The following is a 26,221-nucleotide window of genomic DNA, read 5'->3' on the forward strand; positions in this document are numbered from 1 at the left end:
TAGTAACACATGAGCGTTAGAATAAAATAAAATTAGTCAATATAGGCGATGATTAGAGTAGGCCTCTTAATCCCAATAATTAGGTATTGTCGTGCTTTTAAATCTGAAAAAAGGGCGTCACTGCCCAACCAACAGTTAAGTATATATTATAATGTACACCGACATCTAACAAATAGAAACACAATATTATCATGAGCTCTTTAATATATTGTATATGAATGGACACCGTCAACGAGGCGATACCATAATGGCTCATACACAATGTTAAGGATAAACAAAAACATGAAGCTTCTGCCAGGGTCGCCCTTTATTGCAACCAAACCGAGAATTTCATTCCTATATCTATATCTTAAAAGATGTTGCCAGGAAAATGCATTCCTCACTACCTAATAACCAACTCATTAGATCCATTTACCACTCTCGAGGTGTTAATCAATTCCACGGGAAATTGTCCCCTCCAGAAACGCAATTAGTCCCCCAAAAACAATCATCCACTCCACAATCAGGTGCACGCTTTCCAATAACGTACCACTCGACAGTGTGGCGTTTTATCAGGCTCTCACGCGCCGAGAAAGGAAGCGCCGCGAGTTTATTAATCACTGGGTCAATTTTATTTACCTATTCTCTTTTTAATATAAGGATTCGTTAATATCTTATGTGCGCCTGAATTAAAAGCAGGCGTATAAATATCAGGTGTTGTTAAAGCGAAATAGCTAGCCTCCCAGCTGTTCAAGACTTGTTTAACCAAGTTCCACCCGGTAGATTGGATGATTCGACAGGTGAGCTACAGCTGGGAGAATATTAATGCTGTGATTAGCGACCACTATGTTTAGTCTGTTCTGGTGAGAGACGCAAGCGTGTGCTGGTCTGGTTTTAGCTACACACCTTAAGCTCGAGAGATGGTTCTCTTCACTGAAATTATGTTAGTCAGAGTAAGACATTTTGAATAACAAAAAACTGCCTGTTTTTCTGGAAATGGAATCGTTAAGCCTTTACTGAAAATCGACGTAACACAAGCTTTTATAAGAAAAATAGAAAAAAAATCAGTCCTACAACAGAAAGCAAATAAAATCTCAACTCAATGAAAATAATTGAAATAAAGAAAATTAAAGAAAAACACAAAATGGACCAGACAAATACTAAAACGGAAAGAAAGAAAAAATCAAATAGAAATAAATAAAATATTGAGTTAACAAGTCGGTAATTAACCACTACTTCATTTGTCGATAATTTTGCCAATTAATCCCGAGCCTTCAATAAGTAATAGATGACTAACGTCACTCCCCATCTTCTTTAGGCATATATGAATCGACGAACCGTGTCCGTAGATATGGAGGCACGGCTGGGAGCACCGGAATGCTCACACAGCACGAACCTGGCCAGCCATAACTCAATGTTTGCTTTAAGCTTGTTATTTAAGTCTTAGGTATTATTGCCAATATATAACGCCCAGAGTAAATATCATCCGTTATTTTTATGGAGCTATGAAACTGCAAAAAATCACTCGCGACCTTTATTTTCTGGGTTATTTTGTGCTTTGTATTATCCATGTATTTCATTGATTAAAAGTGTTTTGACAGATTTTATTCATATTTCTGATCCTTTGTTAAAAGTACCTTTTAGCCGGTGCGCTGTATACAGGAGAAGGGAGGAACTCAATAGAAAAGCATGCTCATGATCAATTCTGTATTGGTGTTATACAATGCTGCTCTAAGTCAACTATGAAGTGTTGGCCTTAGTCAAGGATAATATGACTATAAGATTCGCTGCTGGCTTTCCCACACTCTCTCAATATAATCCGGTCTCTTTTCAGACTGCCATACTGGGAACGACATGGGGATTAATTTTTTCGGTCTGTTTGGAATCTGCAGAACGTCTGCTCTTATGCTTTGGTATAATAATAATAATAATAATAATAATAATAATAATAATAATGGGTTCGTGTACTTGCTATGAATTCAATGACCTAGCAGTTACATAATACTATTAAAAACAAATATTAATCATCAATGAATATTAAATGTACCTATTCAACTTGAAAACGATTTACAGACTCCCTACAGGCGATAAGTATAGCAATAAACTGTGCCGTCAAAGCTAATATTACAAAGTTCCTCAATGTGCAGGGCTCTGGTGAAGTCCTGTGACAGTTACATATGCTACGAGTGTATAAAACGTGCTGTTCACACGGGCACCTTGCACGCTTGCAGCACGTGTGCCAGTGCCGGTTAACCAGCTGTAGGTACTCGGATTAAGAAGGAATATTGTGACTTTGACATAAAAAGGGATCGTCCCATGTATATACATCATGCACAGGATCTTCGGCGTCCAAACCCAAATAGTCTAGATTTCCGTATGATAGATGGATGATACATATAACAAGATACTGCAGTCATTAATCAACACTGGAGAAAAGACTACAGAAATCTCAAAGAGAAAATAAGCTCAGTTCTTAAAGATTTCCTTTACGGGATTTTCGCGTTTAATGTAATTTCCCTTGAGAAAAATGACATATTCTACTACTTTGAAACCATTGCTCGGCCTATTCCTGCACTTGGATTCGATATTTTATACCATTCCTAATTAAATAATTTAGTTTAAAATGTCTGAACAGTCTTCTTGACATTTCGAAAGGAAAAACGGACATCACGTTCCTTTTATTTGAGGGGTTTGATCATTTTAAGGCCTCAATTGGGACACATAAGTAGCTTTGCAAGATATTAAGACAAAAATACGACTTGGTGACCTTTCGAAATTCGCATAGTATCCTTTCAGATTATATCAAAATAAAGTGCATGAACCCTAAGCATGAGAAGCGATTCCATCCTCCAATATGTGACAACAAAAATTTTACCATGATCGAGTAAAAGGACAACTCCGTTTCGAAGCTTTTATACAGCACTTAGCTGCCCACTTAAGCGTTCAGTTCAGTGTGGCTATAACGTACATTAACCAAGAGTAACCGCTATAAAAATCGATATTAAATGACCGATAGGCATCGAAGCTTGGTACTGATATTACTGTATTTACGTGCATTAATTTTGACACTCATCTCTCTCTCTCTCTCTCTCTCTCTCTCTCTCTCACACACACACACACATTCACACACACAATGAGAGTGCGGTTATATTGAAAAAAAAAAAACGTATTAGCTGATTACTTCCTGAATCATATCGGCTTAAAAGCCAAATAATCCATTTCTGAAACACGCGGTGCAACGTCAGTGCATTGTGCCTTTCAAAAGTTTACGAGTCCCGGGAATAGCTCTCGCCTTTTGGGGTTTTGTAAATACGTGTTGCACAACGCCAGGTATCTCCAACGATCCATCATTAGTCTCAAATCGGGTTCCGCGATGCTAAACATAAGTGAGGAACACACGGTATAACCATACTCCCTGCGGCCAATCAAAACCAAGTCTACATTTATACTAGGACCCAGTGTATTGGATCCCAGATTAATGTGAGTTTTCAAGCTCTCAGGTGGATCCCCACCCACTACATGTAATATCAGTGTATAATAATAAACTTCACACGCCTGAGGGGGTTTGGTGTGCAATAACAAAGACACAGTTTCGAGACGTGCAATGAGAGCAGGTTTCGAAACATTGCATCAATGGCCATTTGTCACTTGGTTCCTGAACAAATCAATTTGCGAAAGCATTGATATTAAGATATACTGTGACCGACCTCACGTCATTTCACTTCCAATTTATCTGATACTGAACTCAAATGCTTTTGAGTGTGACTTCGTACAATGATAACAAGCCTACAGACACGGCATCAATATTGCAACTGTCATTGTCATTTGAAGAGAGATTAATATGAAGCTAGCTGTGACCGTGAGATAAAGGAGCTTACAAGAGGTTGGAACAATGCAGGTGTCCGTCCTTGTTTTTATTATACCTGGACAAGATTCTAAGATTCTATGAGATTCTGTAAGATTCTGAGATCTCTGCCTTATTCTTCAAATGACACCTATTAACTTTAAACACAGCGATGACAATAGTTTCAGGATCTAAACAATGTGTCTTACGGACAGCACAGCTGAGATCACCACTGACTAGCAACTGGCCTTCCCCATCTCATGTTACTCTTGAGTTCCTTACGTGCGAGGTAGAATAATAGTTTCAGGATCGAAACTGTGTTTACGAAAAGATGATGAGGTTGAACTTACAGTTTTAATAAAACCTGACTATTCCCGAGCGATTAAAAGGAGAGAGAGAGAGAGAGAGAGAGAGATTGATTGATTGATTGATTGATTGAGAGAGAGAGATGCAGAGTGTTAAAGACATTGAAAGTTGAAGGTTTGATAAGATTTTCAACATTGGCTTCGTACTGTTGGAAATGTGTGCGTTAGTTAGTTACGTTACGTTTATTAGATATACAAAATTCGAATAACCTCGATGTCATGAAATTGCCAATCGTCCAATCTTTAAATCGAAGATAAATAATGTACTGTGCTCATAATGTATGTATCTACCTGGAACTAGAACCATATCTATACACTAATGTATATGTGTTTGTGACGGAGGGGGGGGGGGGGGAGGTGACGGGTAATATGAACACTGGTCGAAGAATCAAGCTTAGAATACATATTGTTTCTTCACTATGTCCTGTAACTGTACATGTACACATTTACCAGTCCAATATACCGTCTGTTGAATCACTATTTCTAGCTAACAGCTTCTTTAAGTGGGCACTCGGTGCTTGGACACAGAATAGAGCACACCGGAACAAAATAATGGCACAATCCTTAATGCTTCTTCAAGTTGACGTTATTGAACGAAATAATGTATACCCTAAATTAGCCAATATCAAAGAGCAGTGAAGGATATTCATAAAGAACGAAGGTGTAATGGTTTTAACCTGTTTGTTCTGTATGAATACAGTGTTGGCTCTCTTTTCCTGTATCGGTGTCTAATTGATTGATATTGGCAAATTGCACACACTTGTTCAACTTTACTTTTTCAGAAAACTTACTGTTAGCCTAGGTTATTGGCATCTTGCCATTGCTTAAACCTAACAGGATGGAGGCAGAATATTAGGTTAGAGGAATGAAATCTCTATATAGATTTAAACATTTTTTAAACATGAGAAGTCATTCATTAGAAACGAAACAATTGCAATAAAATTAAAAAAAAAAGAAATAAATACTGAAATATTCACAAAGTGGCAAACGGGTACTCACCTCCTGCGTTAGTCGTTTGGTTTCTTTTTCTGACAGCAACAACCTGTTGGCGTATTCTCGTATCTGCTCTCGGTATTTCTCGTTCTCTTCCTCATATCTCGTTCGTCTCTCCTCAACCAGCTCAAGTTCCTCGTTGAGGCGAATTGAAACTTCCTTTGCACAGTTCAACTCCTCCTCAAGTTCCCGGATGTGTTGTAAATCCTCCGCACTCTGATACTGACTCTCTAACGAACGTATACGCTCCTCGTACATCTGTTTGTCAGCCTCGATCTGGTCATTCTTACGCTCCGACTTTCGCAGCTTGAACTGCAGGATGCGGCAATTTTTGGCGGCAATTTCGAGTTCTCGTTGTAACTCCTGTAATTCGACGGACTCCTCCTCACGGAACTGGTCGTGAATCTCATCCATTTCCATTTTCATCTCCTCCATTTCCTCCTTCAATATGGCGTTCTCCTCTCTGAGTTTACTGACCTCTGTGTCGCCATCACTTCCCGTATTCTTGGCCGCCATTTCGCTGTACTTCGTTTCCAATTCCTGTAGTTTTTCTGTCAGCTCCTTGTTACTCCTTTCCAGATTTGAACTGAGCTCTTCGGCAGCTTTTATACGACCGTTAAGGGAGTCTATTTCCTTTTGAAATTCAGCAATTTGTTTAGTGTGTTTAGCTTTTTCGCTAGACCGCTCTTCTTCTACTTTTTTCGTAGAATCTGTTGCAGCTTTAAGCTGCTGTTTTAGTTTTATTACCTCTTGATTGTGTTTCTTATTTTCTTCTTGTGCTTCTTTCAGAGATTTATCAATTCTTTCTTTTTCTTTTTCTGCGCGGTTCTTTGCCTCATCTGTGGCAGTTTTAAGTTGCGATGTAAGAGCAGATATTTCGTTCTTAAGTTTTTTCACTTCGAGTGATTCCTTCTCGGCCTGTAACTTTTTCTGTGAATTTTCCGATGTTTTTAGCTGAATTTCTGCGGATTTTAGCTGAATGTGTAGCTCGTCTACTTCCTTTTGGAGTTTCCGCTTGTCATCTTGTAAAACACGGGACGACTCGCAAAGTTTTTCCTTTTCCTTCTCTGTTTTTTTCTTGTCTTCTTCAGCGGCCGTCAATTTACGTTGATGTTCTTCTCCTTCCTTTTTAAGTCGCTTTGTTTCCTCCTCCAATTCGCCAACGGTGACAAGATGTTCTTTCTCCGCTTTTTTCTTTGAATCCTCAGCTTGTTTGATCTGATTTTGTAAGTCTTCTACGAGCTTCTTTTGTTTTGTAGACTCTTCTCGTGCTTGTGTGTCGGCAACTTGGCGCTCCTTTTCAATCTTTTTCTTTGAATCTTCTGTTATTTTTAATTGAGACTTAAACTTTTCAACGTCTTTCTTCAGCGTCTTGTTTTCTTCCTCCAACTTCTTAAGAGCGTCGGATGGTGGCGGGGGATCTGTTTGAGACGCCGCCGCCTTTGTTTCATGATGTACCTTTTCGGTTGATATCCGTTCTGTTTTAGTAATTTGCTTTTGATTTTCGAGGACAGTTTTTGGTGACGATGGCGATTTCTTGCCCAGTTTATCTTGACCTGTCGTTTTAGCTGCAGGGCGACCCTTCACAGGCGATTCCAAAGACCTGTCGGGAGATTTCCGTAGCAACTGCTGCCCAAACGGTTTCACTGATAGCGTGTCCTTGGGAGACTCGGGTGTTTTCGTACCACTGCTACCGGTTAATTTCTTGCCGTTCTTATCCTTCTCAGTTGTTGTTGTTGTCGATGATTTAGTATCTGGCGCTTTCTTGGCTACGGAAGCGTACAAGTGCCACAACACACAACAAAAACACTCGACACACAACACAATCGCAACACAACACATTAACTTCTCGACACAACACCAAAGAAAATCGCGACACAACACATTAACTTCTCGACACCAAAGAAAGTCGCAACACAACACAATTAACTTCTCGACACAACGGAAATAGGTGGCGCTATCGGCGCGGACGTCTTGGAAAAGCCGCGAAAACCCACAGAACGAAAGTAGAAAATCAACTGCATTTTTATGAATTGTATTTTCACACATAAATCATTTCTCAAGCAACTCCGTAAAATGTAACTTTTTTGATAATGTTAGAATGATTTAATTTAGTCTGTTATCCTTAGCTACAAGCAGAGGCTATCAAGTCCAGGCATCACATGTCCAGCAGCTGATCATGAGCTGTAGTGCTTAACCCACTTTAAGTGCAAATGGTCATAAATCAATCAATTGTCAAAGATACGCAATTTCGTGAGTAGAAGCAGTTCCACCCATTTGAGAAAAAATCCAAAAATTCTACAATCAAACAGATCATCTACGTTTATATTTATGCAAATTGTATAGGCAAGGACACCAAGAAACCAAGGTAAAAATATTTTACATTTTAATGCAATTTTAAAGGTATATTTTATTGATAGAAGCTTGTTTCACCCTCAGTGCTTTGTTCTCTGAGCATGCCACATGGTTTAAACTAAACTGGCTTCTACAGATAAATGTTATGTACATTTCTACCCGATTTTCTTCATATAAAGTGCACGTGATTAACATCAAAATATTTTTTTATTCAGGCCCGTAGCCGGGGGGGGCGGGGTGGGGGGGGGTGGGGGGTGGGGGGGGGGGGGTGTTAAAAAAAACCACCCTTTTTGCTGGTAAAAGGTCCACTCTGGGTAAAATTTGATCTAGGTACAAAAAGTTAACTTATTCAGAAAAAGGACCCCCATTTTGAAATTGCTGGCTACAGTCCTGTAATTACTACTTGTCACAGCATTTTATAAAAAGTTAGTAAAAAGGCAGTTTTAATTAGTTTATCAGGTTTTAAGTAGTGTCATATTCGGTTTTTTTTTTATTGATTGAAAATTATTGTTAGTAGAATTAAATGTCTGTTTGCTAAAGAACATATATATTTCTTATAGGACAACTTGAGATTACGTGCACAAGGGCAAAAGGAGCCAAAATTGTGAGTGTTAAACTGTACAATGTATTCGCTGGTTTATTTAAATTAGAGACATGTTATTAATAGTCCATTCTTTATGTTACAAATACTACATTAGAATTAATTTCTTATTTTTTTTTTTATATTTCTATGTCACTACATTCATAGTCTGTTAAATGATTCAGTTTAATTAATTAGCAGTGTACAAATTGTCAAATATAATATTCCCCTGTCAGTCTGAGTACAGTCAAGACATGTTAGTTTAAGACAATGTAACAAGGTCAGAATATTGGTGAGACCTTTTATTTTTTTCTTTGATTTTTGTTAATTTATTTTATTATTTCAGATTCACAGTAATTTGGTATTAAAATACTCTGCTATTATCCTGGTACTACCTAACAGTAAATAAAGGTTCCATCATCTAATTACATATCATCTAGTTATGTCATCATTTCGACAAATGCACGCAAACTCTACAATGTATGATTCATTTTTTTATGCATTGTACGTGTTTCCACACATAAACCTTGCTGGTCCAGAGGACCTGCATTATCAAAGTTCTTGTCGATCTTTTGGCTTTTCAGGTGGTCATCACCAGTTAGACCCGCAGTTTCCCCATGTCTACAGATTCAGAATGTGGTGCAAGTCTTTTAGGGCAATTTCTATGAATTCTAAAAAAAAATTATATACTTTATTTCAGTGTGATATCATGTACTGCCCCTATTGTGGCAAGGAATTGCCCTGTGGATTTGAAAATTTTTTATGCTGCACATTTTGCGGCAAATCACTGCCAGATTGGTCCAGCAGACAAATTGAAAACTCTAACAGAGGTAGGTTATGGATATCATTAATTTAGGAAATTAAAGAATATTCTACCTATCTAACATGTTCTACCTATCTGGACTCAGACTTTTATGGTTATAAGGTGACATCTTAATGCAGAATTTACATCTCTTTTCATGCCTATAAATTACAAGATTATTCCAATACAGATGAATTTTGACTGTGTAAATGAAAGGGATCCATTTTTGTTCTTGGTGAGGTACTTAACTTGGTTTGTCAATCAAAAGTTTGGATTAAAATCACAAGGGATTTCCAAGAGACTGCTAATAACCTGGTAATAGCCATTCTGTGGTATTTGTTCGGCTCATAAATGCATAATTTCCGAAACCAGACACAAGAGTCCCAAATGGATTTTAGGTTTGATAATTAATTATTATTTTATGAACACTTTTAATCCAGAAAAAGTGTTAAATAGTGTTTGGAAAGGACATTAAAAATTTTTTTATATAGTTTTCAAAATATTGAATATTTTGATTAATATTATTTTGAATAATAAAGGCGAAAAACATTAAATATAACTTATATTATCTAGCATATAGCTAAGTGCATATGATTAAGATTAATTTATAATATATTGGCCTCACAAATCTATATTAGATGGACTTGTTTTCAGTCTGTCTTTATTTGTTATGCAGACAAAACTGGGTGCAATATAAGAATGTCATTCTTAATTGATTAAATAATAATGTTATCTCCTTTTCATTTTCATTACATCATTCCACAATTTTTTAAAATTGAAACAACAATATATCAAATAATATATTAATTAATAATATGGTAATGTTATTGTAGATGTGGCAAGTGCAGCCATTGCTGGTGTGAGTGGCCTCAGTTCAAGTTCAAGTGCAGGTTTCCTTGAGCCGAAAAAGGAAGGTAAGTAGCAACTTAATAAAACAAACTATAATAAATAAAGAGTATTATTATTATCATTATTATTAAAAAGCGTACAACTCTTTTGTCTTCTCGGGATAATATATTCCCTTCTAACCAATAGGTTGAGAAAAATCTCTGTGCTAGGGTCAGAAAAATACACATAAACCAAATTACATTACAATTTATTTCGCTATTTTAGCCTTTCAAAAATTTTAGCTTCCTTCAGTGCTGCATATAATAAGCAGACGTAACATTTAAACTTACAGTTGTCTGTGGCAGCCATATCTTTTTAACTTTCAGTTTTTATAATAACCCTGGAATTAGAATTTTTCCTCAGAATAATTAAGTTTAGGGTTATTGCAGCTTAATTGCGATTAAGACAGAAATAAGAATTTTTTCAAGAAAATAATTCCCTGACTGCATCTTTATAATCAGTTTAAAGGCAGCAAATCGTAAGTTAGCCAGGGTCAAATTACATACATGTAGATTGAGTATTTGGGTTTATTGAATTAAAGCACTTTCACCTAATTTGGTGCCTTCCTTTAAACATAGTGGCTGGTGTTGATTGTTGAAATGTATTCTAAATTTGCTTATATTTCAGACCTACCCCAGCTGCTCCAAACATTCAAAAAAATGAGAGAAAAGAGGAACACTGAAAGGAACTCTTTTTTTACAAACAAGAAATCAAGATTTTCAATGAAGGACAATGAAGTGAATGTAAGTAATGAATTAAGGAGGGTAAAAAATCTTGAGGTCTCGGTACTTTTTGAAAAAATTAAACCAGTCTTCTTTAGGGGATCTTATATACCACACAATAATTGGTTATCTGGAATTTAATCTGACACTACCATCTATTCAGGTACTAGACAAAAAACTGGGTGAGAAAATTTGTTTATGTTTCTAAGTCCATGATTACTACTTAATATCACAAATGAGAAGCATGACTTCCTAAATACAATACCGACTAAGGCCACACTTTTTTATTTTTATGGATGACATCCTCTGGGGACCCCGAAATCGGTGCGAGAGGGCGAAAAAAAAAAAAAAAACAGTCCAAAAAAAAAAAATGCTGCTTAAGTAAAGGAATGCTGTCAGTACACAGCTGGAAACTCAAATTTACCACAGAAACACGTATCAAACTAACAATATGTCTTTATCCATGCTCTCAAAATATTAAAGCATTGTAAATACTTCGTAGAAAGGTAAAAAAAAGTCATGAATATATGGGCCCGTAGCCAGGGGGTTAGAAAGAACCACCCCTTTTGCTGGGAAAAGGTCCACTCTGGGTAAAATTTGAACTAGATACATTAAGTTTGTATGGAAAATGGTCCACTTTTTCAAAAAAAGAACCCCTTCCCTTTTGGAATTGCTGGCTACGGGCCTGATAGACATGCTGCATATTACCCAATCTATTTAAGGTTATTTCATGCATTTTGTTGGTATAACAATCAATAAAACAAATATCAAACAAACAGCATGTCTTTATTTGTACTCTCAGAATATTAAAGCATTATGAACACTACACAGAAATGTTAAAAAATGATGCAAAGATATGCTTAATACTACCAATTCTATAAAAGGTCATTTCGGTCGATGCCATTTGGGCTACTTCGACTCACATGAAGCAGCCAAACTGTCGGGTGGCCTGACCGACCTACAGCCCACCAAATACCTCGACGCCCTGTCGACCCTTTTTTTTTTTCGCTACAAGAAAACCTGGTATGTGTTGCATTGGACAGAATATCACTGAAATTTTCCGAGCGATAGTTGCTGGCCGCTGCCAGCCTTTCGCATAATTGTAAAAAAGTGGCCCAATATCAATGGCATAACAATCCAAAACGACGGCCCCGTTCTCTTTATGACTTTATATAATTAATTGTCCTGTAATTTGAAAGTAATCCTAGAGATGAATTTGATGGCAAAGCGGCCACATTTCCACGTGGCAGTAATACGCATGCGCAGAAAGCACATTTTCCGGCAAATTCAATAACGACGTTTGCGACAACCGACTTCGATGGGGAGGGGGGGGGGTGTTTTTTTTTTTTTTTTTTTTTGGAGAACGGACGAAAATCGGTGCGCGCGCAGGATGTCATCCATAAAATTAAAAAAGTGTGGCCTAATCCAATCACTATGAAATCTCCCTGAAATGTTCTTTTATCAAAACATTTTAATCCAACCAAATATGTAGTGGTTTATGGGACACCTTCCATGAAATTAGATCTAATGCTACTATCGATACATTTCAGCTAAGCAATTTTCCACCAAACCTACCCTGGAATAGTGCTAACACTTGCCAATTTAGCTAAATGCTAAAACTGGCTTAAACTGTCTAAACATAAACGGCTAGATTTGACTCATTTTATACCATTCGGACAACAAATTGACAAAAAAGTGATGATTTGGCTAAGCGAAAAAAATTGCTAGCATTACCCCAGCTACCACAAAACTGATAATCTCTATCAGTTATTTTAGTATTGTGTAAAATACAATATTATGTGGAGTTAAGTCTTCTATTGAAGGGTTTGTGGGTGGTGTTTCCATATTATATTATATTTGTCTATCTGAAGGTTTAAACAGAATGTGGTGATAAAAAAATCAGTTTTTTTGTGTTATGCACAATCATGATTATTATCTAAAAGAAAGCCTAATCAAGTGATAATTTAATCCAAAGAATAATGTTACTTTTTCACACATGTGATTTCAGATCAGAGTGGGAATTCTCATACCTAAAAACGGCTGTTTAAAGCCTTTTAGGGGGAAGACCCTGAAAGTGACTGTAAGGCCAAGCTGGACTGCAGAGGAGACTTTGCAGGCCTGTTTGGCCAAACACAGAGCCCACAATGGACATGAAATGGAAGAGGGAGGATACTGTCTGACTTATGACAGTGGCAAGGTGGTGGAACACCTCCCTGAAGGAAACCCCCCTGCCAAGTTCACCATCAGGGGATATAAGGAGCAAATTCAAAAGGACTGGCAGAGGCTTGTTCTATACATTTGTGCTAGGGAGCACCTAGGTAGTATTGGTTTAACCCTTATCAGGAAAATGGGGGCCCAATGGACCCAAGCAGGTTGAATACATGTAGTTCTTCACAGCTGCACAATAAAGCTGTTCAGTATTATGGGGCATAATTAATTCTGATAGGCATCCAGTGTCAGAGTTACATCATCTCCACCCAACACTTATTTCCATCGTTCCTCAAATCATACATTTGCATTGCATGTTTTTCTTAGATTGCAAAATGTGCTACGGTGGCAAAATGTAGCTCTACCAACCCTAATGTAATCCTCAATAAGCATATCTGGCCAAGCTTGTCCCATGTTATTGACCTTTTTTGATGAAAAAAAATATATGAGAAAATTAACCTTTTTCTTTTGTATCCTAAAAGGATAGTGTAGGTCCAATGCATTCAATATAGCTCCTAATTGGTCATTAGTGCTACATTATGGTTAATTTTTAGTATCAATATATATTTGTGTAGAGGCAAATTTAATATTTTGTGGACTACATTTAAAATTAATTTATAACTATATTTTATTCTTAATTAACCTTTTAATAATTTCAGAAAAAGAAGAAGCACATGTAGAGATATTAACAAGTGATGAAGAGTCCGATTTAGAGGTAATACTTTAAAATTTAAACTATTTTGGTATAAAACATGTCCTTTTAAGTAGGAGAAATTTCAGATCCCTATTACAGCTGGTACATATCTGACGTAGTCATTCTTTTCATTGTATTATGTATCCCAGTTTTTTGCCAATATTAATATATGTAATGATGTTGTGGGCATTTATTATGACTGTACATCCTTATATCCTTTTTCTCAAGAAGTTAATCCATTGAAATATATTATTGATTAATGCACATGATGAAGTACTCAGCAGCTAAGATACATCTAGCAAATATAGGTAATGTATGTGAGGATAGTTGCAGAGATTGGTAGTGTTTTTTTTTTTTTTTTTTTCTCTTCTTGACTTTTCCTTGCATATTCTGCTTTACCACGTATTATTAATTGATAAAATGGCACTTCACCATAATAAATGCACTTTCCCTTGCTTAGTTTCATTGTCACTTGCTATATCTTTTGTTTACTGTTTGTTCACAAAACTGTTATGTTATGGGGATGGGGTTACATCTAAAAATTTTGTATAATGTTATTGGAGCACAGAAAGGAGAATTACTTGGCATTGTAGGCTAACCCACAAGCATAGTAGGTTTGCAATAGGGCATTTTTGTTTTTTGGCCTTTACACACACGCGCACGCGCACACACACACACACACACACACTTGTTTGGATTGAAACATCATTGATCAGGTTATAGACTTTAAAGTCTAATGGAGTGAAGCTAGTAATACAGATATATATATATGACATCATGTTTGGTGTTCAGCATGTACTGGTGTAACATGAAAATCTGACTCCCCCAATGAAAATTTGACTCCCCCTCCACAAAACTTCATAAATCTGTTTTTATTTTGAGTATATGACTGTGATCTTGTAGTATGTAAAATGGAGGATACATATACATAGGCACTTTTTTTGTAGTTTGCAGGTGAAAACTTTTATAATAAAATAAGAAAATTAAAAATGTGCACATAATGAAAATCTGACTCTCCCATCAAAATTTGACCCCCTCACCCCCCCCATAAATCTTATTTTATTTGGAGTATATGACTGTGATCTTTTAGTATGTAAAATGGAGGATACATTGGCCTTTTTTTTGTAGTTTACAGGTGAAAATTTTCATGAAAAAATAAGAAAGTTAAAAATGTGCACTTAACTGCCCATTGTCTCCCCAAAGAAAAAGTGCCAATGTATCCTCCATTATGCATACTACAAGGTCATAGTCATTTACTGAAATAAAATGAGATTAATGAATGTTTTATTTGGGGGGGGGGGGGGGGGGGGGGAGTCAAAATTTCATAGGGGGAGTCACATTTTCATAATGAAAATCTGACTGGGGAGTCAGAATATCATGGTACACCGGTAGTCCTAATCTATGCTGTACAGAAATTCATAAGTGGACTACATGTATGTGCTGTATGCAAGACTAAAAAATGTTTTCATTGTTAGCTGTGGGGGTACACTCATTAAATCTCTGTTCCATTCCCCAAACTGTACCCCCACGGGGACGACGCATGGGAGAGGAGAGACCATGAAAGGATTACAGGGTCTTCCTTTTATGTAGGTCCACCATATTTAGGTCTCGGCCTTACTATACCTCGGCTCTTCTCAATGTGAATGCTCTCTGAGAGATCCCAGAGTAATTTGGGTTAAGAAAGAATATAGAGTGAAAATAGTTAAATCAAAATAGTCTCTTTTTTCATCTACTATGCTAGGACTTTTTGATCAACCCTTGCACATGCCTAAATAAGGGAGGGCCCATTGCTCTAATAAGTAACATGTAACACATGATCGCATTTGTATGGGCTAAAGAACTACTCTGTATTCTGTAAGGGTATTCTGGAGGTATTTTCCTCGGTCTTGATTTTGAGATTTCTGGACAGTATAATTCACACAGTTTAGATCACAAAAACTCTTTCAGTTTATTTCCTCTTTAAATTAATATACACATTCTTTGCATAAAGACCAGTAAACATGTCATCCTTAAGACTTGTAGTATTAAATTAATACTTAAAACAACATACATATGATTCTGTCCAGCGCACCTCTATATAGATACTAGAAGTTGGTATTCAATCTTTATAAACCCTACCTCATTAATGATTGCAGCTTATTGTATTTAACTTGAGGCTGAAATATTTGACACACGCTAAGCTTTCATATTGGCTTGTTATTTTGTGTTTTATGCTTTTTTGGTGTTATAGTTGTACTTGTGGTTTGCCCCTCTATCTCTTTTTAACAAAGAGCATCTCTGTTTAACAAAAACATTATACTGTACACAATATGTTAATGAAGACTTCATGCTGTTATGAGAGTTGGTAGTAATCAAACATGTGTTTAAATATATTTAGTAATAATTTTTCAACATACCCTACCTCCCTTGTATATGTATACATCTTTTTGCTGTAGTTTAGAGCATCACTTTATATTGGCATTAATTTTGTAGGAATGGATACATACTAAAGAAGTTGGCTGTAGAGTTGATGCAGGAACTCCAACTGTGAGCTTCAGGGTTGATGCCTCCAGCACTAGGTTTGATGTGATTATTAATACACTTAGAACTAGAACAATGTTACAAAGAAATACAATACATCTTGAACCTCATATTTGTTTGGAGTTAGAAACTATGAAATAGCTGGTACAAGCTGCCCGATGTTGCAGCCTTTATTGCAAACTTTTTAAAGATGTGTGTATTATCTCTGGATGATTGTACATGTAACATGAAGCAGATTTGTATCATACCTTGCAGTGTCAGGTAAAAGATGAAATTTATTATTATCTCTTAGCAAACTTCAAGACTATTTTTACTGGCTTTGTATGTTCAAGATCTAGAGCCTAGGGTATTAACCAGTTCAAAGAAGTGAACCAAATCAAGATTTTGTTTCCAGACATCTCTGTTTATGAACCAATTAATTTTGTGTGCCTCAATCAATGTTGCAGGACTGAACAGTCATCATATGAGACTTATGTTGAGGCATTACAAGATGATCCAGATGATTACCCAGAAGAGGTGTGGTCCACAAATGTGGAAACCCAAGATACAAATGCCAGTCCTGAGCAAGAAATGGATCTCACAGCTCTTGTCATTGCTTGGCAAGGTAAAACAGAATACAGATCCTTTTTTACTCTATGTTACTTCTTTCAGTAGCTGTGCAATATACCCTTTTCATCCAAAATTGCTGTAAAATAGTCAATTCAAAACTTTTTAAAGTAAAAAACTATACCCTGGCATTACAATGCCATATACATGTACACTGTACTAGTAACATACACAACAATTACAAGGTGTTTTAGGGTTTAAATTATGTGATTGTGTAGACATACAGATGTGTGGTTGACATATGCATACAGTATATTTAGACAAGAGATTTAAATTTTGAATTATAGAACAAAATGCCAAGACAGAAGATGAGGAACTGATTGTGCGGAGGAGGAAACTTTTAAACAGTGTCCTATCTGCCACCAAGAGAGAAGGATTTTCTTTTTTTAAAATTCCCAAAGTGGAATTTTCCGGAGAGAAAGCCCTAGATGATGGTGGGCCACGAAGAGAGTGTTTTAGGTATATATATATATATTTATTGATTGGTATTGATTGATGAAAACCATTTATTTACCTAGGTTAATGCTGTATATTATGGTCTGTTTATGCATATTTACTCATGAATTGTTTTAACTTGTATTATGTGTGATGAAAACATGCTTTAAATTTTATGTATCAATGCATTTAAAAATGGGTTTCCTACACAGGTATCTGTTATGGCAAATATTTTGCAATTTTCAGACTACTTATGAAAGAAATTTCATCTCTGGATATATTTGAAGGCCCTCCAGAGGCCCTTGTCTTTAGACATAATGTCACTAAACTGGAGGCAGGAAGCCACCATAAATCAGGGCAGCTGGTTGCCTGGAGCATTCTCCATGGTGGACCTGGGTTCCCCATGCTCCACCCCCTGCTCTTTGAAAAGATGGTGGGGAGGGAGCCAAAGAGGGAGGACATTCCTAAGTATATAGGATTACTTTTGCCAGAGGAGAAAGATAAGCTCAACAAGGTAATAACTGTACAAGTAAAATAAGTTCAAAGCACTTCTTTATTTGTAATTATCAATTACAAATGAAAAAAAAAATGTTTCTTTTTTCTTTACCTCTTACACAACCTCTTTTCCCAACACATCTAATGGTTCTACATTAATTAATTTATCAACAGAATGAATCATTTAAATAGCAGTATAGTATCCACTTCAAAATTAAAGTAAATGTACATATGCTAATTGCAGATATATTGCAGTGATAAAACAGAATTTGACGCAGTGGTGGCAGCTGAAATGGATTGGATATGTGACCAGGGGATTTTTAAGTTTTCTTTCGAGGAGAAGGAAACAATGATATTTCAGCTTCTGCTGAACATAGTATATTACAAGTAAGATATATAAATTTGAACCCTAGTCAGGAAACAATCATTGATTACTTGTCACTTAAAAATGATTTTTAAAAATACTTCTATTACCCAATGTAATTATGTTTATAGATGTATATAGACATGTCAAATTGCACTTCGTTTGCAATTTGTTACACAAAGCAAGGGGGATTGATGTTTGAGGTATTTATCAGCGGCAGTGCTTTACTGATGTGGCAGCAAATAAGGAACAGTTTACAATGTTATCTTTGATCTACCACTCTAAAGGAATGTAATTGTGATTGATTTGATGCGTAATTGTTAAATTGTGGCCAGTGCCATTCGCTGTCTTGTGACTTGGGTATGTCACAGTCAGGATACTATATCCAAGCAGCAGCTCCTTAACAAATAGAAGGCTTTAAGTATAATATGTCCATTTCTAACTAATTTTTTATAACATAGTAATATATGGGGTCTTTACTAAAAACAATTTTTTTCTAACCATCATTTCCTAATTGTCTGAGGGCAATTTTTATTGAGGATTTGAAAAGAGTAAAAACCCTAGAAACTGTTGATTGCAGGAGAGTTGCAGACTAAATTTGTTTGCAATTTGTTTTTTCTCCCCTTATGAATTCCTCTATGTGAAATCCTTAAAAGTGCAAAAAGAAAATTGATAATATAGAATTAAACAAAATAATTCTTTTATATTTCTAAAATCTTTTTATATTATCATTATGACTTTTTTTTGTTCTTCAGGAGTAAAACAGAAGCGGATGAGTTTTTGGGTGGACTGAATAGTATAGGGCAGTTGGGGGTGCTGATGCACAAATACCCTTCCTCTTTACAGAGGTTGTTTGTGCACAGTACCTCTGCTGTCACAAGGATGTGGTTTAAAGATAACATGTCCTATGTCCACAGTGACAATAGCGCTGTCAAAGATGTTGAAGAAGATACAGTACTGCTGTGGGAAAGATTCCTACAGGACTGTGAGAGTAAGTAATGGCTAAAGAGAGGGAAAAAAACAGTTGTCAAAATGTTTGATTACAAATTAATGTCTATAAAGGAATGTATAGTGTCTAAGGGAGTGACCCCACAACCCTATAGGTCTAGGTGGATTGATCCATCTCTATGGGGTCTTTGCTAGATTGCATTCAGTTTGAGCAGCTTAAATGTCTGGGGCGCCTACTGAAGCTACTAGTGGGTAATTAGCTCTCCTGCAGACCATTAAACTGCTTAAATTGAAAGCAATCTGACGAGAGGCCCCGTGAAGATAGATTGACCCAGCTAGTTGAACAGGGTTGTGGGAAGGCAGTCAAATACCAAATCCAGGGCTACATTATGACTTGTATAGTTTCATTTATAGTGATATGTTTAGTCATATAATAATAATAAGACTCTTCATTCCAGGTGGAAGGTCACAGGTCACACTTCATAAAGTTTTGGGCTTCATAACCGGAGCAGAAGAAATCCCACCAGGTGGTTTCGAAAAAAAGTTAGAGGTTGGGTTCTTCATCCCCAGTGAAAGGTGTCGGTTCCCCTGGGCATCAACATGTGGCCTGTATTTACACCTGCCCACGGGAGATGACCTGGGAGATCTACTTGTCACAGCAATCCAAGAAGGAATGGGGTTCTCCATTTCATAAGTGCAGATTATACAACATATTGTTTATACACAGCACTGTAATTATCTTCTCACCTAGTGAACGTTGTAGGTTCCCTTGGGCATCAACTTGTGGGCTATATTTACACCTGCCTAAAGGTGAAGAGGACCTGGGAGGATTGCTGGTGAGATCTGTGACTGAGGGAATTGGCTTAATTCTCAATTTCTTAGCAACAATACGAACAGTATGGATTTGTTATGTAAAGAAATTCTACCATGGAATTTGAAGACTAGCTGATAGTAGAATTTGCACTCTAGCTAATAGTATGTTATTATGTGCACGGATATATTCAAAGATCCTATGGGCTGCAATAGCAAGACAGTTTTGTTTTCATCACATAAGCAGCTGTAAGGCAACTTCACAGATGTACATGTGCTTGCTTGCTTAAATGATGTTTGGTAGTTTTAACTATGGATTTAAACATTTTTATGTTTGGTGTGCAACTGTAGCGTATACAAATAATATAACATTTGTTTTGGAAATGTAAAGACCATTTATTTTTTTAGACCTTTTAAAACATGCCAATGGTGGAAAAAATAATGTAGAACAATACAATTATAAAGAAGATAGATGAGAGAAACTGCATGGCTCTGCAAAGTATATAATACACACTTGAAAAGGTGTTACAGACAATCTGTAAGGAGTATTGTTTGTTTATTAAGCAGATTAGCATTATTGAGATTTCAGCAGCAAGACAGCTTGGCAGGACATAAATGTGGCCTAACACTCAATAAATACACACTAAGGACATATCTAAATAGAAAAAGTAAGATGTCATATCATTTTTAATAAATGATAATGAAAAAGCTTTAAAAGATTATCATTCAATGACAGGGTTTAAACGTTATGTAATATCATGGAAACATTAAATAAAAAAACTGTACATAATTGTAAAAAATAAAATTCTACAAAATAAAGGCAGGCAAGGAATTTTAAACAGTTTTATTGTAGTCCTTTGATTACCTGTGCCCCTATACATGTAAGTGGGCAAGAAGACCCCAACTCCATACAAAACTCCATACACAGACTAATGTGCTAATTTTATGCAAAATTCTGCCTCATATGCGCCCCGATTATGGATGGAAAATGAGACCATGCAGGAAAGAAGTCCCAACTCAAATGATATTACATTAACTGTGCATTGGAAGGACCCCTGAATATACAGTTAAACCTGAAAGCTCAGCATATGGGCAACATCATTCAAGGACATTTGGGAAGAAAGACAAGATACCATATTTACATATGTAATTGACTGAGTAGTCATTCAACATGGTCAGTGCCTTCAAATGTATATCAGTTTGAGTGTATTATGTAAAAGAGAAAAATGTCAGGACTACATGTATCTACTTACTAAATGTACTATTTTATTCAGCATTTATCCCCCTTGAAACAGCTTATCGTTAGATTGTTTTGCTCTATATTAATCACAAGTCAATGCTTTAAGTCTTAAGTATAACTCCAATGCATCGTCAACATTTTCAGGGTATATAAGGTTGTAGGTTTCCATAAGAAACTGCAAAAACTCTTCTAGCTCCCCATCCTGGCACACTGAGTTAGCCTCTGTAAAATTGTAGAACATGTCCCAGTCCTGGTGACTTACATCCACCTTACAGTCCCTACCATTTGGTGGCAAAAAGTACAACTCATCTGGGATCCCTGCTGGACAAGAAGCATATCGGCTTGGTCTAATTCTGTGTGTATTCCAAAACACTGCTGCTTCTTGGAGATCTTTCCTCAACAGATCCATAAAACAAAATCTCAAACATTCTATTTGTAAACTGTTGCCAACAGTAAAGTGACCCTCCTCAGTAAGATCTTCAAAAAGGTTAATCCAATATGTTGAACGGTTTCTTCTGAGAAAAGACCACCACTGCTCAATCCGTTGATTGCTTGGCGATGTTCCATATCTATGACCGTGTGAGCTGTTTGTCAAGGAACACTGAACTGGGGCCAACAATGAAATTTCAGTGCCACAATCTGTCCTCACAATCTTAGGGCATATCATACCCATTTGTCTCACTGTGTCTAAAAAATACTTACATATTATAGAACTCTTGTGATTTGTGTGGTTACATTCCAACCACATTATTCTCCTAGAGAAACCATCGATGCAACCATTAATTTCAAAACCATATATTTTCAGTTTATCATAGCCGTCTACATGCCAGCAGTGGTTTGGCCCTTGACTGATGTAGGTTCTTCTTTGTAAGCGACTCAAGCGTCGGTTTTCTACACTAATGGGGTCAATCTGACGCAATAATAATCTCACCATTTCTTGAGTAACTCTAAGATGGTATTTCCTAATCAGCCTTTGCCACATGGATCTATATCCTCCAAGTCTACCTAGCAATTTTAATTTAAAAATAAAAAAAAAATGTTAGACAAAATTTGTAAATTGTTACAATTCGTTATTAATATAAAGGATTAAACAGACCTTAATCTCACTGCACATTGTACATGTAAAAGAAAAGAAAAGTTTCATGACAGACGACTATAGTAAAAAAAAAAACTATATACTGAGCAGCTAAATGTGATGCAATAAAAAATTGCCCCAAAATAATGTGGGTCTAGTTAATAGAGCTCAACAACCGCTGTATTATATTGACTAAATATACATAGCAGGCCCGTAGCCAGCGGGGTTTCGGGGGGTTTGAAAGAACCCCCTTTTTGCTGGAAAAAGGTCCACTCTGGGTAAAATTTGACCTAGGTACATAGGGGTTATATGGTAAAAGGTCCACTTTTTCAGAAAAAAGAACCTCCTGTATAGCGCCCCTCCCCTACAAAAAATATGTACATGTATGATAGTGATATATGTGATGTATGTGCAATAGCACACCAGATGACCATTTATGACCATTTATGGCCATAAATGACCATTAATATGAATGAGGTCTAATTATGATACCTGTTCCTTCCAATTCTCTTCTTATAGCTTGATAGACTAAGTGAAGAGGTGACTGGCTTGCAAAACCTCGTCTTGATAACCCATAAGACCTGATAAAGATATACAGTTTTAAACTTGCACAAAATTTAATCTCGCTGAATACTCTTCATTAACTCATATGACTGCTAAAATATGTTTTGGTTGTCCAGTCTAATTTTAGCTGGTGAAATTTATAAAAAGGGGAATATGCAATGAAAAATGGCTCACCGATTTTGGCTGCATGCTAAAATGCAGGTAGACCTTTAACACATTTTATCAACCTACTTATATTTTGCAAATCTGAATATGATATCAGTCTATCTTAAACTTATATACAATTTAATCTGCTTTTCAGCTAATTTCTTACTGTTTCATGTATGCAAATTACAGACTTTAGAAAGAACTGTCACAAGTACAAAGACTTAGAAGTAGGTTTGTTTTAAGTACTGTCTCATTACTAGTACTTCACTTGGAAATATTTGCCTCTTAATGAGATTTGTAAATGAAAAAGGAAAAGGTTGGTAACAATTACTGCCCACATGGTCAATTTATTATCAAATTTCTCGATCATCTTTAATTGTACAAGTACCTGATCCGCCGTTTAAGGGTCCTTAGGCTCAAATGAATCCCATGGTACAACCCAAGAAAAATAACAATAGCTTTGTATTGGAAGCCTTGGCTGAAGTAAGCTTCGATTGCTTCTTGTTCAGATCTAAAATTAAATGTAAACTTAGAGCATTGAGAATATTCCTTCAAGCACTTTAAATCTGAATTAGCTGTAAGAGAAACTTACACTCACAAAGTTTACACCAAATTTACAACATTTACAAAGGAAAATAACCAATTTTGTATAAGTAAGATTAGTGTACTAGTACTATTTGTGTTTCAGATTCATGCTGCACAACCTGGTCAGTGCTAGGCCCTGTCTAGAATTGGTGTCTACATTGTCATAGAAGGTGGCCATTTGTGCATACTGACCTAAACTCAATGAGTGGCAATGATGGTAATCCATTTGCCCCTTGGAAACTTTGCCACAGTAATGTCAATATCAAGAGAACCATGGCATATGCCCACTTGTTATCTGAAATATAAAACTTAAAAATGTTGAACATTTCAAAATAAAATTTGCATCACAAATTCTAGCTATAAATGCTAATTATAAGAAAGCGCAATCCTCTAAAAACTTCATTCATGGATTTTAATACATATAGGCAATAATAACAATACAGCAGTTTGTACCAGTATATGTTGTTCTGAATCGACTGCACCTTCATGGTTATTTCCAACTATTTAATTGACTATTAAGTCAATCTGTTGAAGACGTATTTTGTGTTTTAGTCATTACATTTCTATACTACCTTGTATTGTTACTCCCATGCACCAACCCTCCCCCCCAGGGACAGATCCAGAGTTATTTTCTGACTGTCTTCCGAATTGTCTTTGTTGATCCATCCTCTATTTTTGACCGTCCTTTGACAGAAAAAAATAGATACCCGTCAATGTAAACTTGAAAATCTGACCGTCTTCTGGAAGACCCAGAAGACATCCTAAATCCGCCCCTGCCCCCCCCCCTCCTTAGTTATGTGTATAGTCTTTGAAAATCATAAAGAAGAACTGTTGTAAAAGCTGTACATGTTTTTTGAAGTTCCATATGGTTCAGTGATTGTTTCCTTATTTCTCAAGGCATTTATAATAATATGTCACTTTTAGTTCCAAGAAAAGAGCACTTTTGAAAACATTGTATTACAGAGAAGTTTTATTATCAGATCATTTGCTGTGAATGTTCTATGCTGAGCGCGTGTGTGTATGTGTGTGTGTGTGTGTGGGGAGGGGGGTATTGATGTTGAGAGTAATGAAGCCAGGGGATATATCATAGCTGGGGACAATCAGTGCGGGTTCAACGGAAAATATTAGTGGATAATTATGAAATTTTAGAAAATTTTCTTTACTTGTAGACAGTAACAATATACCCAATACCCAATTTGACATTTCCAAATTAAACTGAATAAAACTAAACTTGTTACTGTGCTCACATATTTTGAAATTCCAATATTGTAAATGCAACATAAATATTTGATAATCAATGCAATGTATGTAAATAAATTAGTAAAGTAAATGCATAACACTTGAAACTTAATTTGCTCCTCATGCTTGTACTAGTAAGCATGTAATCTCAAGGGCTGTTCTCTATATATTTAATATATTAATAATGGCATAAAAACATTAAATATTGTCAGTGCAGCAGGACATTAACCTGTTACACTTAACCAAGTCCTCGTAATTTTAAACAATGCCAATTACTAATATTTACTAATTTTTGTTATTAGCAACGTGCAAAGAAAGAAGAAATCACTTTAAAAATTACAGAGCATTAAGATTTGTTAATTATAACAAGGACCATGTGGTATTCTCAGAACAAAGACCGATTTCAATCTTTTTGATAAGAAATATACCAGTAAAATTAAACTAGAAAAGAAAATACATGTATGCTTACCTTGGTTGCTTAGAATCGTTGTCTATCTGGCTTTTGTAGAGATTCAAGATGGTTTGTTAAAATTGGACGGTTGAAATTGATTTTTGAACTTTACAAATGATTTACGTGTGGAAATACAATGCATAACATGCAGTTGTATGTCCGAGAGTTTTTCTCTGTGCGCTTTCGTTCTGTGGGTTTTCGCGGCTTTTCCAAGACGTCCGCGCCGATAGCGCCACCTATTTCCGTTGTGTCGAGAAGTTAATTGTGTTGTGTTGCGACTTTCTTTGGTGTCGAGAAGTTAATGTGTTGTGTCGCGATTTTCTTTGGTGTTGTGTCGAGAAGTTAATGTGTTGTGTTGCGATTGTGTTGTGTGTCGAGTGTTTTTGTTGTGTGTTGTGGCACTTGTACGCTTCCGTAGCCTCCGGTCGAATACAAGCCTTTACGGACCAACCAAAATTAAATGCCCGTGTCTGGTGCGGGTGCTCTATTTTCGTGGTTCTCTTACATAATTGCGCGGTGCTTCGTTAATCTGGCAACAAATGTTCGCTACAGATGAGATGCAAATAAAACGGTATAATGATCGACGCGAAAATGCCTTTAATCTGTTTTGATGCTTTCCATGTACGCTTATGTACTATAATGTATAGGATTCGAAATTATCAACATCGGATTACTTAAAATAACCATCCAAAGATCATGTACATTACGGCGCGTACACACAATTCCTTAGATTTGTGGTTTTTAATGAACTTAAATAAAGATGCTGCGATAAAGACCATTCAACTTAATAAGATATATATATAGGGCGAAAAAGAAATTGAGACGTCCCTGGAGTCGAGACAAAATCTATGATAAAGAATCCCGATTCTGTAATAACAGCTAAGTTTGTCTCTTTTAAATTAATTTGAATTGTGCTCTTTAACAAGAGAGGCAGTCAATGTGAGGGTCGGTGGGACATTTAATGGTGGGGGTCGTGTATTTAAAATCACAGATTTCGGGCATGAAAGAAAATTTTGTGGTTTCCGAGGTCAGTTTGTAAGATCAAAATTCAGGCCAGGGCGCTGTTCTGAATCTTTCCCTTGAAGTGGTAAATTGAAACGTGGATTTTAGCCTTTAATTTTGCCCAAGGGAGAACGGCGTTGTGTAACAGTAAACTGCACTGGTATGCATAGGCCGACTTATACTACGTAGTTATACTGGATCTCTACAATAGTCTAGATGACTGGTGCAAAAATTGCTCAAAAGGTGGAAAAAGCATGAAACTTGGCACAAATGTTCTTTGGACTATGCTGATCATTTTCAAGGGCAGTGC

The 26,221-nt window shown here is 36.3% G+C and overlaps 3 protein-coding genes across 6 annotated transcripts in view; 1 reads left to right on the forward strand and 2 right to left on the reverse strand.

Annotated features, from left to right (window-relative positions):
• The window catches only part of LOC106176749 (uncharacterized), a 30,381-nt gene extending 23,358 nt beyond the window's left edge, over window positions 1–7,023 (reverse strand). Inside the window, exon 1 of the mRNA XM_013559260.2 lies at window positions 5,188–7,023. Coding sequence (XP_013414714.2) covers window positions 5,188–7,023 — 1,836 coding nt within the window. The remainder of the gene's footprint in view (window positions 1–5,187) is intronic.
• Window positions 6,943–20,271, forward strand: LOC106174263 (uncharacterized). Of its 2 annotated transcripts, XM_013555742.3 has the most exons (14): window positions 6,943–7,549; window positions 8,097–8,140; window positions 8,817–8,946; window positions 9,752–9,832; window positions 10,434–10,549; window positions 12,537–12,846; window positions 13,396–13,451; window positions 15,903–15,988; window positions 16,397–16,554; window positions 16,844–17,015; window positions 17,238–17,505; window positions 17,731–17,873; window positions 18,606–18,841; window positions 19,257–20,271. In XM_013555742.3, the coding sequence occupies exons 3-14, from the start codon at window positions 8,826–8,828 to the stop codon at window positions 19,490–19,492; spliced, it is 1,983 nt and encodes a 660-aa protein (XP_013411196.1). In that variant the 5' UTR covers window positions 6,943–7,549; window positions 8,097–8,140; window positions 8,817–8,825; the 3' UTR covers window positions 19,493–20,271. The 2 variants fall into 2 exon arrangements, with proteins under 2 accessions (XP_013411196.1, XP_086854492.1); XM_086998366.1 differs by lacking the exon at window positions 6,943–7,549 and having other exon boundaries at window positions 7,825–8,140.
• A 166-nt stretch (window positions 20,272–20,437) lies between these two features.
• Window positions 20,438–25,325, reverse strand: LOC106174310 (uncharacterized). 3 transcript variants are annotated; one of them, XM_086998368.1, is made up of 7 exons: window positions 24,928–25,325; window positions 23,792–23,903; window positions 23,412–23,514; window positions 23,023–23,145; window positions 22,416–22,504; window positions 21,780–21,853; window positions 21,381–21,535 (listed from the first exon to the last, which is right to left on the reverse strand). In XM_086998368.1, the coding sequence occupies exons 2-7, from the start codon at window positions 23,883–23,885 to the stop codon at window positions 21,527–21,529; spliced, it is 492 nt and encodes a 163-aa protein (XP_086854494.1). In that variant the 5' UTR covers window positions 23,886–23,903; window positions 24,928–25,325; the 3' UTR covers window positions 21,381–21,526. The 3 variants fall into 3 exon arrangements, with proteins under 3 accessions (XP_013411268.2, XP_086854493.1, XP_086854494.1); XM_013555814.2 differs by having other exon boundaries at window positions 20,438–21,853; XM_086998367.1 differs by lacking the exon at window positions 23,792–23,903 and having other exon boundaries at window positions 20,438–21,853.
• Between the last annotated feature and the right edge of the window lie 896 nt (window positions 25,326–26,221).

The sequence above is a fragment of the Lingula anatina genome, unplaced genomic scaffold (assembly GCF_051362555.1).
Source record: "Lingula anatina isolate TDL-2025a unplaced genomic scaffold, LinAna3.0 unanchor82, whole genome shotgun sequence".
Lineage (NCBI taxonomy): Eukaryota > Metazoa > Brachiopoda > Lingulata > Lingulida > Lingulidae > Lingula > Lingula anatina.